At 45.0% G+C, this 13,739-nt stretch overlaps 1 protein-coding gene across 1 annotated transcript in view; it reads right to left on the bottom strand.

Annotated features, from left to right (window-relative positions):
* Nucleotides 1–13,739, bottom strand: part of NR3C2 (nuclear receptor subfamily 3 group C member 2) — a 369,292-nt gene that overhangs the window by 26,395 nt on the left and 329,158 nt on the right. The window contains exon 8 of the mRNA XM_030878180.3: nucleotides 8,055–8,212. Within this exon, the coding sequence (XP_030734040.1) occupies nucleotides 8,055–8,212 (158 nt within the window). The remainder of the gene's footprint in view (nucleotides 1–8,054; nucleotides 8,213–13,739) is intronic.

The following is a 13,739-nucleotide window of genomic DNA, read 5'->3' as shown; positions in this document are numbered from 1 at the left end:
TGGCCCATCTCCACCCTGCCACTTCACCTTCTGGATGCTCGCCCCAACCCCGCCGGCCCGGCCCATGGGCTTTCCAGTCCACCTCGAGCACCCAGCACTCTGCATTCTAATTCCCAGTTCACCTGTCTACTCTGTTCCCCCATCGGACCGCACACTCGGAGGGCAGGGGCCTAGTCTCCTTGGCTACTGTTGTATCCTCGGCACCAGCACAGTGCCTGGCCCGGTGGTGTCTGCCCGCCCCAGGCCCTTTGACACTGTCTTTCACAATGATTTTTTGGATGTGACACCAAAAGCACAAGTGACAAAGGCAAAGCTCAATGAGTACGACTACATCAAGCAACAGCCTCCTGGGGCACCTACAGGGTAGCCTGGAGAAACACAACTGTGATCGGAAACACAACTGAGCAGCAGTAACCTTAACCATCAACATGGTATACAAAGGAGATACAACATGCAAGGACACCCTTTGTATCTACAGGCAGTTGCATCTTCCAGCTGGGCTTTGTGGCCCCAGCTACCAGTGCATGAAACACACCAATCCTGGAACTGCCTAGACCTTTTCACACCACACACCCAAAGTCATCCTTTCCCTATTTATCCACTGGCACAATTCACCCAGGGCAATGCAGTCTGAACTCTGCTATACCCTTTTTTTTTTTTTTTTTGTGCGGTACGCGGGCCTCTCACTGTTGTGGCCTCTCCCGTTGTGGAGCACAGGCTCCAAACGTGCAGGCCCAGCGGCCATGGCTCACAGACCCAGCTGCTCCGCGGCATGTGGGATCTTTCCGGACCGGGGCACAAACCCGTGTCCCCCACATCGGCAGGCAGACTCTCAACCACTGCGCCACCAGGGAAGCCCTGCTATACCCTTGAAGTGGGAAATTTGTAGAGGCAAATGCAAAAATAGGGCTGCAGAGAGAGATGCCGTGAACCATTAATACCTGTCCCATTGGTTTCACCAACTAGACAAAGAGTAAGATCTGCCCGGTCAATTACTCGATTAATTTGAAATCTTTACCTATGAAGATTTCTTTTCCCGGACGAGTGGGTCTTTGCCCCTCCCTCGTGCTCTGAAAGATAAGGCTTTGCTCACTTTGCTGACTCTGGCGATAAGCAAATCTGCCTTTATTTAGAATCTTTCTTAGTCATGGTCTCGTCAAAGAAGAAGGCCATGTAATACCGCCAACAATCATATCACAGGGGCAAGGGTTTTCATTCACCAACATCCATCTTTCCTGATGGTGACCTCACAGCAATCTGCCCTTGTCTCCATCACCAAACACCTTCCATCCCATCTGTGAATCTGAAAGTGTCTCAAGCACACCCAACACGTTCTAGCAACACCAGCCTCCCCTGGTAAGTGGCAGCACACGTAGAGCACCAGGACCGGAAGTGCCTCGAAAGGCTTCTATACCGACCTCGGTCTATGTGATTCGCGACTAGGTGACTGCCCCACCCTGTAGAATGGCCTTTCCTGCTCATGTCCCTGCTTGATCTTGCCAACTTTACACTGTCACCCCCTTGAAGGCTCTGCCATGTGCTTGTCTGAGTGTCTCTGGGCTGAAAGTAAACTAAAACTGCCTGATATATGATGCTCTTTGGTGGTGCAGAGACAGGGTTTTGGGAAACTCAAACACAGTCTTGGAAAAGGGGACGCGGAGGGGTGAATATTTGTTCGGTGCCTGTTACCTGTGGACTCCTCAGTACCTGTGTTATTTCATGCGCTTCTAAAAATTTCCTACAAGATGGGTAGGAAATTATTATTATTCCCATAATAATAATGATTATTATTCCCATTTTACAGCTGAAAAAACGGAGGGCCAAAACTTTAGGCCAAGTGCCCAAGTTTACTGAGAGAAATGTTGGTGGAGCAGCAGAGGCCATGCTCTATCTGCTGTCTCCAGTGGTCACAATTCTGTGGCAGATTCCCATGTGGGCCTTGGAACTTTTCTCGAGGAGATACTGACTGTAATGACGTGAAACAGAATCAGACGTCAAAGCAGCAGACAGCCCAAATGGTGGATCCACCCAACCTGGGGGCTGGCATGCTTCAGTGTGCAGGAAGAAATAGATCTGCATTGCCCTGAAAACCACCTTGAGCGTGGTCATGATGGAAACTGCCACTATCACTGCCGGATGCAAAAGCACCCACTCGTTAAATGAGCAATGGGGATCTCAAAATTATTCGTTAATAGATCCAGCTGCTTGCAGCGATGTCTCTTTTGTTGATGATCATGAAACTGAAACGTAATGCCCTCTCCATGGAAAGCAGGGAGTCTCCCAGTGGGCACTCAGGGAGGTACTGTATCACCAGATGTTCTGCTCCCATCTCGTCTGCATCCCCCTTGCAGAAGGGAAGCTCGGCTCTGAGAGCCTGGCTGTAGGAGAGCCACCTGGGCTGTGCAGCCTTCCCTCTACAACCACAGAAAGCGATCACTCAGCAACAGGACCCTCTGGTCATGCCGAGGGACTTGCCAGTACCTGCCCAGGCAATGGGTAGGTTCTTAGCCGGGTTTAACGATCATCAGCAGAGATGAAAGCCCTCCCCACCAAAGACGGCTCAGCTTATGGTGAGGCAGACCCAACATTTGGTTTTGGGAACTGCCGAACGTGCATGACATTTTAATATAACACCAGGTTCACTGCCTTCAAGATGTAACCCCATGCCTCACAAAAACAACGCATCCCAGAAGATACCAGGGAAGAGCAAAATGAGTCTGGAGAGCCGGAGAGCAGTGCAGCTATTTTCAATGTACTCATTTTCTGATCTCCAGAGATGCAGCCCAGCCTGAAACCCAGCAGCTATGATCAGCCTGAAGCCCTCCTGCATCACGTGGGTGGCATAGAGACTGCCAGTCAGTTAAGAGGGTTCCAAGCTGCCACTGGCTACCTAAGGACCTTGAGAAATCACTCTCTGGACCTCTGTCTCTTCTTCTACGAAAGAAAGATTCTCTGAGATGCCCCTACCCCACCACTGGAAGCCTTCCATGACCCCTGCCCAGCACAGCTGGCTCCTAGACCTTCTCGACAAGCCTTTCCAGCAACTCAGAATAAACATCAGTGAGCCCATGACTCATGGTGTGCTCATCTCTACAGAGCTCCCGGCCCGCCACCCTGTATAGTGCTGTCTGGTGGTCCTGAGCAGGCAGGAAGCCCCCCGTGGCCAGGTTTGGGTCTCTCCCACTAGTGCCCTGCCTGGTGCTTTTAGACACTAATGTATTTGTTGAATGAGATGAACCTCTTCTTCTATCAGAGCAAGTGGGATTCCTAAGGACAGGAATGGGAATAATGAAATAATACCCAGCTTGTAGGGGGTTTTTAGAACTGCATGAAATAACATAGGTACTGAGGCATCCAAACCAATGTTCACCCCTCGGCTTCCCCTTTAGAATGGGATGAACCTCTTCCTCCATCAGGGTGAGTGGGATTCCTAAGGACGGGCATTCTGTTCCCACTTGCACCTCTGGTCCTAGAACATGGTAGGGGCTCAGTCACATGAATGAATGAACATGCGGGTGCTCTCAAAGGTCCCACTGCCCCTAGTTACCTTCTGCCTTGTATTACACTCTAGCTGTCTCTCTAGAATCTAAGCAGTCTGAGGGTTGGGTTGGTGTCCCACGTTTATTTTGTATCCTCTGCAATCTCATCAATTTTGCTAGGCATGAGGCACTCTGTAGGCTAGTGTGTAGGTGGAAATAAAGTCAATTACAACAGTATAACCTTGAAACTAGTTAACAGAGAAAGGGCAATTTTTTTGCCTCTAAGAAACACTAGTATCATCCATTAATGTTTACCAGCTGTTCTACACACTGATAGTAACATAAATAGTCCCTGATCTCCATGAATGAGTGGAAGTTACCAACAAATTCATTAGAAACGTGCCTCTTACACTCACAGGAAATTAACTGCCATTCACAGCAATACCTAGAAAGTGACTAGTAATTCTCTGTTCTCACTAGAATAAGGAATCTACATGCTTTACATATAACGCCCATTTACGATGCAAAAATACACCTATCCTGAGAAGCCTGGCCAGAGCTGCTTTCTTTGAATCTTTTTTGGGGGGAAGATTGATGTTTGGAGGGCTTGTGATTCATGAAAGTTGCTGACCAGTTCAAATACTTAACTGCCAACCTGTTCTTTTCAGAGAATGTTCCTTCCACGCACCTCGGCACTGCTCTGCCAACCCATGTGTGCACCAAGTGGGAGAAAACCATGCATCACGAGAGCTGTGTACACATGTCCCCAGATCTAAGGATGTGTGTCCTGAGGGCTGCGTACTATGCACGCTATTTAAGCAGAACTTTGATTTACATGCACAGGGTTTGTTTGTTTGGTTTTTTTGCGGTACGTGGGCCTCTCACTGTTGTGGCCTCTCCTGTTGCGGAGCACAGGCTCTGGACGCACAGGCTCAGCGGCCATGGCTCACGGGCCCAGCCGCTCCGCGGCATGTGGGATCCTCCCGGACCGGGGCACGAACCCGTGTCCCCTGCATCGGCAGGCGGACTCTCAACCACTGCGCCACCAGGGAAGCCCAGTACAGGGTTTTTGTTTGTGTGACCCTTAGGAACACATGCTCTCTTTCTACAAGGTGACCAGAACGAGGCTCTGAGTACAGAGCCAGTCCTTCTGTAGCTCTTTGTTCCCTGGAAGAAAATTCTACAAATGTTGACTCTTTTATTTACTCTAATGAAAAAGCTGTAAGCAGTCTCAAGTCTGAGTAAGCGTGAATGTTAGAAAGGTCCCTCTAGACTTACAATGCATTTTTCAATGTTCTGTCTGGGATGGGAATATAAACAGAGCATTCAAGATGCTTCTGTTAGGCTACTTCTAAGGGCAAACATTTTTGATTACTTAAAATAAAGGTTTTAGAATTAAAGTGATTCCAGTGATTCCCAAAAGAATGTTCTCCTTCTAGCCAAAGTGGAGTAAGGTGGATTGGATTTACCCTTCCACCAGAAATAACCAAAAATACTCAGAAAAAAAATACATGAAGAAAAGGTTTTTGAGATACTACGTATCAGTCAATGAAGGACAATGATCTCTAGAAGAAAATGGAAGAGAAAAGCTTTGTGACATTGGCTTAGACAAGGATTTCTTAGCTACAGCCAAAAACATAATTCATAAAAGAAAAAAATAATCAATTGGACTTTATTAGAATTCAAAATCCCTGCTCTGCACAAGACACTGTTAAGAGAATGAAAAGATAAGCCACGGCCTGGGAGAAAATACTTGCAAGTCATATATCTTATAAAGGAATTGTTTCTAGAATATATAAAGGAGGCTCAAAACTCAACAATCTAATTACAAATGAACAATCCAGTTGTTAAAAATGAGCAAAGAGGTGCACAGATACTTCAGCAAAGATGGGGAATAAGCACAAGAAAAGAGCATTAATCATGAGAGAAATGCAAACTAAAACCACAGGGAGACATCGCCACACAGCTATTAGAATGGCTAAAACTAAAAAGACTAATGATACTGAGTGTTAGCAAGGATGTGGGACAATCTGAACTCACACACACTTCTCGAGGGAATGCACAATTGTCCAGTGACTTTGGAAGACCGTTTGGCGATCTCGTAAACAACGAAAACATACCTACCCTAAGACCCAGTCTTCCGCTGCTATTGACTCAAGAAAAAGAAAGCAATGTCCACACAGAGACGTATACACGATGTTCAGTGCAACTTTATCTGTTAGTAGCGCCCAATCTGGAAACAACCCAAATGTCCATCAATAGGTGATAGGACCGCTGAACTGTGAAATATCTTTATGATGGGACGCTAGTCAGCAATAAGTAGAAATGAAGTACTGATATATGGCAACAGCATAGATGAATCCCCAAATAATTACGCCAAGTGAAGGATGCCAGCTACCAAAGACTATCTACTGCATAATTCCGTGTATATGAGACACTAGCATATATAAACTAATCTACATTGCCAGAAAGCAATATGGAAAGCACCTGGGGAGTAGTAGGTAGCAGGAAAGCTTATGGATAAACAACAAGGTCCTACTGTATAGCATAGGGAACTATATTCAATATCCTGTGATAAGCCATAATGGAAAAGAATATGAAAAAGAATATATATATTTGTATAACTGAATCACTTTGCTGTACAGCAGAAATTAACACAACACTGTAAATCACTTATACTTCAATTAAAAAAAAAGGCACAAGGAAACTTCTGGAGTGATGGACATGTTTGCTGTCTTGATTGTGATGATAGTTTCATGGGTGTAGACATGTGTCAGACTTCTCACATGGTATGCGCTAACTAGGTTTGGTTTATTTTGTATCAATTATACCATAATAGAAAAAATACTAAAAAGACATTGATTTGCCTTGGGGGATTTTGCAGCAAGTCATCATTTATGATTTGGCAACTGTCCACTGAGTTCCTATCTTGTGCCAAGCACTGTGCTGCACTAAAAGCAAGCCAGCAGAGGACGGTCTGACACCTTGACCACCGGTGCAGCCTCCGAGGGTTTCCACTGTCCTACTGTGCTCAAGGCATGGAGATCCCGAAAGGCTGTGGATACACAGGTTTTAACTTCTATTGTCAGTCTCATTACATGTAAATTGCTTCAAAATGTATCATCTCTTTTCATATGCTGTGATAACACTTACACACTCATTTTGAAACTGCGCTTGTGCCTGCCCAATCATTTGCACAAATGACAGAATTCATCAAGAGAGAATCACACCTGCTGTTCCTCCGCCCCCACCCCAGCTCCACTAAGAAGGACTTTCAAGAAAACCAACAGGAGCGAGTAACTGTGCTGCTTGTTCTCGGGTAGATGGTCCTGCGCCACGGTCTAGTTTCCTTTACTCCCTCTTGTGAGGGCTGTGGATAGCATCGTTTGCTGTGTTCCCCAAAGTCCTGTAGACCATCATTTCTCATCCCTGAGATTTTCTATTAAGCCATCCTTTTAGGCCACTAATAATTAGCAAAACTATCTATCGCTCTATTCACCTTGTGGAAATTTGACTCTTATTGTATGAAACGTTCAGAGAAAGCAAGGGCCAACGTGATACGCACAGGGTCTTCAGTGTAGAAACCCTGGAAAGTGACATTCTTTTATCAACCAACCCACAAGGCCATACCATTCCACTGGCATAAACAAATCTCTAAAGGATGAACCATTATTTCAGTAGTAATACCATTATAATATTGGTCATCAAGCCTGTCAACATTGTCCTTAACAATACAGAAGTACTTGAAAAGGGGTTTCTTACCCAAATTACATGGGCTGAACTTGGGCAATAAATTTTCCAAAAGAAAGTAGGAAAACCTTCCAAATATAAAAAAGCTAAATTAGCATGACCGTGTAGAACTTTTTTTTGAGCCAGAACTAGAGAAACTGCTTGCAAAATGAAACAAGAAGCATATTTTAAGTGACATAACAAACCAAGTTATCCAAGTCAGTATTTTGTAGAAACTGCTAACCACCACTACATCTGTAATTGAATAAATTAGAAACCAGCTCAGAATTTACTTTCCACATTTACACAAGCCAAGAAAGGTGACTCCTACGAAGAATACTGAATATAAGATTCAAAATTTGGCAACAAATGAGATGATCCCAGCTGGCCCTGGACCACTAATAATGTTTTTGAAAGATTGGGTTATTAGATTAACAGTTGTAGAAGATGGACTCTATTTATGCAATGTTAAAGCAAACATTTTCATTAACCAAACAGTTCCTAAATTGCAAGCAGAAATGGGAAACTTGATCTGACACCTGTAGCAAATCCGAGGGCCCTCCCTGGCCCAGAGCTCAGGCTTTGCCACCATGGTGCACATTTCTCTCACACTCCGCTCAGGAGGGAAAAGAGCCACACTTTTTCCTTTACATGAAGTTTGTTTCAAAGGTATTCTGAAGAAACGCTTCTTTCCTCCTGAGTTTTCAACTCTTGCTGCCTCCCGTGGATAACTTACCCCTATTCTTCCCAAAGCCTCGAGAACTTCCTCAGCTCTCCAGTTGCTCTGGGTCCACAGTGTGTGGCTGTGGATCCTTCATTTAACAGGCACCAAGAGGCTCTACTTACATCATGCATGGAGTCCAGAAGCTTGGTCAGTTGGTAGAACCTCTGCCAGCTCTGCCCGGAATTGTTGGGACACTTCGTTACCATCTTCCTCAGTTCTTTGATGTAATTTGTCCTCATTTCTTCAAACGCAGCCTGGCTTTTGAGGCCATCCTTTGGAACTGTGTTGAAGGAATACCGACATGTAAGCTCCCAAGTTGGAAAACAGCTTTAGCGTCCTCATAGTCAAACGGCTTAGACTATTTTGAGGTCATGAGGCTCACACTTTGAGATTGATATTGAATCTCAACGATTACATTTATGAATAAACATGGCAGCTATATGACGGTTAACCTTTGTACACACACATATACAAAAGAATAATAACTGGTTTATTGGGTGTACGTTATAATGCACTTTGTTTATATTAGCTTGCTTAATCTTGACATCAGTCTTACGCCATAATCATGATGTTATTCTCATTTTACAGATGTGGAAACTGAAGACTGGAGGTTTAATCACTTGCACAAGGACACAATAAATACATGGTAGAGGAAGGGTATAAACCTAAGTCTGTCTGTTTCCAAAGCCTGTCTCTTAACCACAGTGCTATACTGTCTTGTGGTCTGTCATCAAAGTTTTTATGAATCTCAACTTGCCAATACCTCAGACATAGGAAAATATACTTTGATTTTCCAGGACAACTGGAAGAGCCACAGACAATCTAAGCTGGGGCTGGAATTAGAAAGCAACATCTTCATATTCCAGTTCCAATGTCAAAGACACTCGGGGAAACCTGACATCTACCAGGGGCAAGACAGTGTGTGGCAAAGAAGCACTTCCCGTCCTCTTTGTTCCAAGAGCACATGACCACCGAGGCACTGTCATGTGACTGCCCAGACCTGCTGGCAGGTCTGTGCACTGGCTTGTGTGTGTGACGGGTAACAAAACAGTGCTCTGCATACAAGGCAAGATCAAAAACTTTCGAAGAGAAGAAACCACATTCATCATTATCTTCGATAAGATAGAAAATTAAGGGTTATGTTTTCTTCTTTCTTTGTATGGAGTGGCTGGCTTTCCTAATGAAACAAAAAAACATCTCACTAAAAATAATACTTTGAAATTCAGCACCTGGAAGGATACGAGTGTTTCTGTGACCTGAAAGGAGATGCTCTTTCCCAGGACACATGTGAACACACTTTATGGAGAAGGGGGTGCACCAGGGTCTGTGTTCTGCGAGGAGATCTAGGGCAGAGTGTAAGCTACAGGTGTCCCCTTTGAAAATCTACTTACATGTTTGCTTTTGTTCACTACAGCCAATATGTACTCATGCTTATGCTTTAACTCTGAAAAATCAAATCACTTAGAACTTTCCTTTTTGGATGATGAAGATAATAAAAACTCAACTTGTGATAATAGAGTCTGAAATTGCTCTTACTCTCACTTCTTAAGTGCACACCCTATTTGCTAATTTACAATAACTGGTATAAATAATAACTTACTTGGGCCATCAGCTCTTTAGAATGGCTGAATATGTTTTTGAGTGTTACATGTAACCCTGGGAGCAGGAATACCACTGTTTCCACATAAACCCTGTTGTCCTGTACAAAGATACAGATTATCTTGCAAATTAACTTCCCATATGATGTTAATAATCTTCTCCTTGAGTTTAATTGTTGAGGCTTTTGATTTGTCGTTTATCTAAGTCTATTTTTTGTGGGGAAAAAATAAATCCCTAATGGCCACTGCACAAATTCCTGAGGCTGCCACAATATTAGTTGTGGTTTAAAATATTTGACATTCACGTTCAGAATTAAATATCATCCATTATGTGACAGTTTATTTTTCTTTGCAATTAAACCCTTGCTGTAAAAGTATAAAAAACGTAAAGCAGGATGGTAATAACCAGGACGTTAATAGTGAAACTACGGATCCACTTTCTACCAAAACTTTAATGTTAACCCAAAACGTTCCAAAAGAAACTGAAAGTTTGCAAGTAAGTGCCTACACTGCCCACCCACAGATAAACATTTATTTTTTTAAGTTTCAAAATGTTATGGAGTAAACCTTTAGTTTTTCAGTATAGATACTCATGGATGTCATACCTTAAAAAATTATCTAAAATTAGAATGGAGTGAATACATTTCACAACTGTATTTCAATGCTATTTGGTATAGCTACTAAGATTAACCAAAAGCCTTCATATTTCTGATACCTGTGTTATCAAAATTCTCAAGATTATGAACAACTTGTATCAAATATTACTTGTATTTTACTGCTGTGACTGAAATATATTGTACCAGTTTCCCAGCCAGATATTTTAGAAGTTGAAACAAACCCACAAAAAAAGAGAACTTAGGCAAAACCTCAAATTTTGGAGGTCTGCCCGGATTTTCTGAATTTACTTATTAAATGCAGCAGGGCTCCTGGAAACCATCCAAAATCTATGGGCTGGAGAAGAGCAAAGAGGCAACTGGGTGGGAAGATGGTCTGCTTTCCCCTGTGAGCAAAAAGAACATGATCTTCTCTTGATGTCACTGCTTAGAAACTTTCCTGATACACTGGACATCAAGTGTGTCATTTAAGCTTCTAAATAAGAAGAAAATTTTTCATACGTTGTATCACAGGTTAGCAAAATAGGCTTGCAGTAAAATAAGCTGCAGTTTAAGCTGCAGTAAAATTCTTTACTTCTGTTCTACTTTTTGATTTTGCTTTTTCTGCATCTACAAAAATCAGCCTTGAATGTACTGAGCTACTTGGAAGCTAATAAATTAATTCAGGGAGCTTCAAAGTGATATCAGAATTGATTATAGGCTGACTGATTAAATGGATGTAAAAGGATAAGACACCAATTACAAGGAGTGGTCAAAGTTAACAAAGGATTAGTATCACACGCATTTTAGAAAAAAATTAAATTATATCACCCATCTGATATATATATATATATATTTTTTTTTACATTTTTCTAAGAGTAATGATTAGTGACATAGCTTGGAAAGGGGAATAAAATCACTGTCTCTGAATTTCAAGAGTACATTTCCAGGGAATTCCCTGGCAGTCCAGTGGTTAGGACTCTGTACTTGCATTGCTAAGGGCGTGGGTTCAATCCCTGGTTGGGGAACTAAGAGTACATTTCCAAGGTTACATTCCAGAAAGAATAAACTGGGAACCTCAGAAACCTTGAGGAACACTGGAGCAGGGAGCTAAGCCTGGTTCCACTGACCCTGCGGACGAGGGGCTGCAAACACAAGCTCCTGGCTGTGGGCTGAGTGTACAGGGAGGAATGGAGGGACCGGTGGGGCCCGCGGTAAACTGGGGACAGCATGGGCTGCCCTGCACAACTGGTCAGTGAAAATCAAACCAGACAAAAGGCCAAAAGCAACCTGAAAAGCCTTGCCGGCCAAGTGAAACACAGCTGGGAAGTGCTGACCCCAGCTCCCTCCCACAGCCTGCTCTCCCTCCAGTCTCCCTGCTGCCCTCATCTGTCACAGCCTGCTTTCCACTTCCTGCTTGGGGCAGAGCGGGAATCGCTGTGAGTGAAGGCCAAGGCCCTGGGTTTGAGTCCTAACTCCCCAAGGAGGCTGCACAAGTCACACCTGCATGCCTCCATCCTGTCCACTTTAGAACGGAGGGCTACCCATCTTGCAGTGTTAAATCAGATCACAGATAAAAACACCTGAGAGGTGTTAAACGGAGGTGGAGCAGGTACTCATCCGCATCTGCCACTGCCTCCCTGCTTCCTGTTCTACCCGTCTCAGGCTTCAGTCTTCCCCAGACCCAATCCTCCCTTGTGGGCAACAGCATCTCTTCTTATCCATTCCATCCTCAGTGCTTGGCATCTGCCACTGCCTCCCTGCTTCCTATTCTACCCGTCTCAGGCTCCAGTCTTCCCCAGACCCAATCCTCCCTTGCTCGAATCAGCGTCTCTTCTTATCTATTCCATCCTCAGTGCTTGGCTGCTGATGCCACTTCCTTGCACGTGACTCTACTGAAAACCGCCCCTTCTCCCAAGCTGCCGATTCCTGGACCAAGGGGAGAGCTGGCGGCATCCTGGATGCTCTTTTCAGCTTCCAGGTGGTCGCTCAACAAACTCTCCTCCTCTGAAGTCCTCGCCACTCACCCCGGCGTCCTCGGCATTCAGGACATTTCTCCGTTTTCTCAGTGGCCCACAGCGCTTGGCTCTGGGATTTCCTCTCCATCCTGTCTCTTGCCGTCATTCCCGGTCTCACCCTCATCTGATGGGAGCTTCCTCAAATTCCTTCCCCTCTGTTTGAAAAGGCCTGTGCCCTTGTCTGGGGAAGAAGCGCCCAGCATCCTTGCCAAGGCTAATCCTGCCCTCCCTCGTCTCTTCTGGCACCGTCTGCCATCGACTTCTCTCCTCTCATGCTTGGTTCCGGGCGCCTAAAAAGGCTTCCCATCCATCTGCAAGTCCCTGGCTGTCTGGCACCTGCCTGATGCCCAATGGTCAACCCCACTAGGCTTCTGTCAGCCTTCTCAGCTTTCCCTGGAAGTGATGCCATTAGTCATGCCGCTCGGGAAACCTTGAACTCTTGGCACCTTCCCAGTTCCCCTACCTCCCTGACAGTTCTGTCCCTGTCCCTCAGCCGCTGCAATCCTCCTTTCCAGTAGCTCAATGGCTCTTTCCTCTTCTTTCTGTGTCTCGGCACCCCACTCGCCATTGGACTTTCATTTTCTACAAGGATAATTGCAAGTTTATATCTTGATACCCAAACCTGTCTTCTGAGCTCGAGTCCCCCAGTTTCCCCCTCTTTCAGCCTCTCTATGAGAGGCTACCTCTGACAGTTAGCCCATCCCAAAGAGAAGTCATTTTACGCTCCACAAAATCTGCTCCAAGTCCTGACGTGAACGCATTTCTCTTCATGGTATCACTGCCATCTGAGTCACTTCGCTGCACTCAAAACCTAGGTCACTTCCGACCCAGACTATTTTTATTTCCCCTTCTTGTCAGTTGCCAAGGTCAACTCTGCAGTGTATCTTGAATGCGTTTGGTGCTGTCATCATAGCATCCACCATTATTTTCCAGGCTGTTATTTCAACAGCCTCACAGCAGGTCTCTAGGCTTCTAGTCTGGCTCAATTCTCTGTCTGGCTTGGCCTCTCTCCCTCCCTGTCCCATTCCCTCTCATCCAGTTTACTGTCAGATACATGTTCATAAAGCCATGAAGGATCCCTTTGGTCATGTCACCCTACTGCTCAGAGCCTTTGGTACCACACTCCCCTGCTCGCCTAATAGACACCAGTTGTCTTCAACAGGTGCGAATCTTCCGGCCCAATCTGCATCCCAACCTAATTCCCCACTTCTCCCCAATCCAATACCACCTGATGTGCCTTGAAAAATTTAGTGGATACAGAAATGAGATAAAAAATTTAAAACATTAACAGGCAAAACAATTCCCGAGAACTAAGTGCTATTGCATGGGTCTGCTTCCCACCCTGCCACGCTCGCTCGTGCTGTGTTCCCCAGCAGGAAGGCCAGCTCCTGCCTCAGATTCAACCCCTCATCCTGGCAAAGCTCTCTGAGTTGCAGCTTCACCACGAATCCCTCCCTGATACCCAGAACTGAGCATGCGCTTCTCTTCTCTGAGCCCCCAGAGAAGAGCCCCCTCTTTATCTCCATCACGGTAGATAATCCCTTTCCACAATGTATTAAAACTACCTTGGAATTTATCTTACGGTAAAACTCCCTGAG

This window comes from Globicephala melas, chromosome 5 (genome assembly GCF_963455315.2).
Source record: "Globicephala melas chromosome 5, mGloMel1.2, whole genome shotgun sequence".
NCBI lineage: Eukaryota > Metazoa > Chordata > Mammalia > Artiodactyla > Delphinidae > Globicephala > Globicephala melas.
The sequence above is the reverse complement of the archived record's forward strand: the minus strand, read 5'-3'. Positions and strand labels throughout refer to the sequence as shown.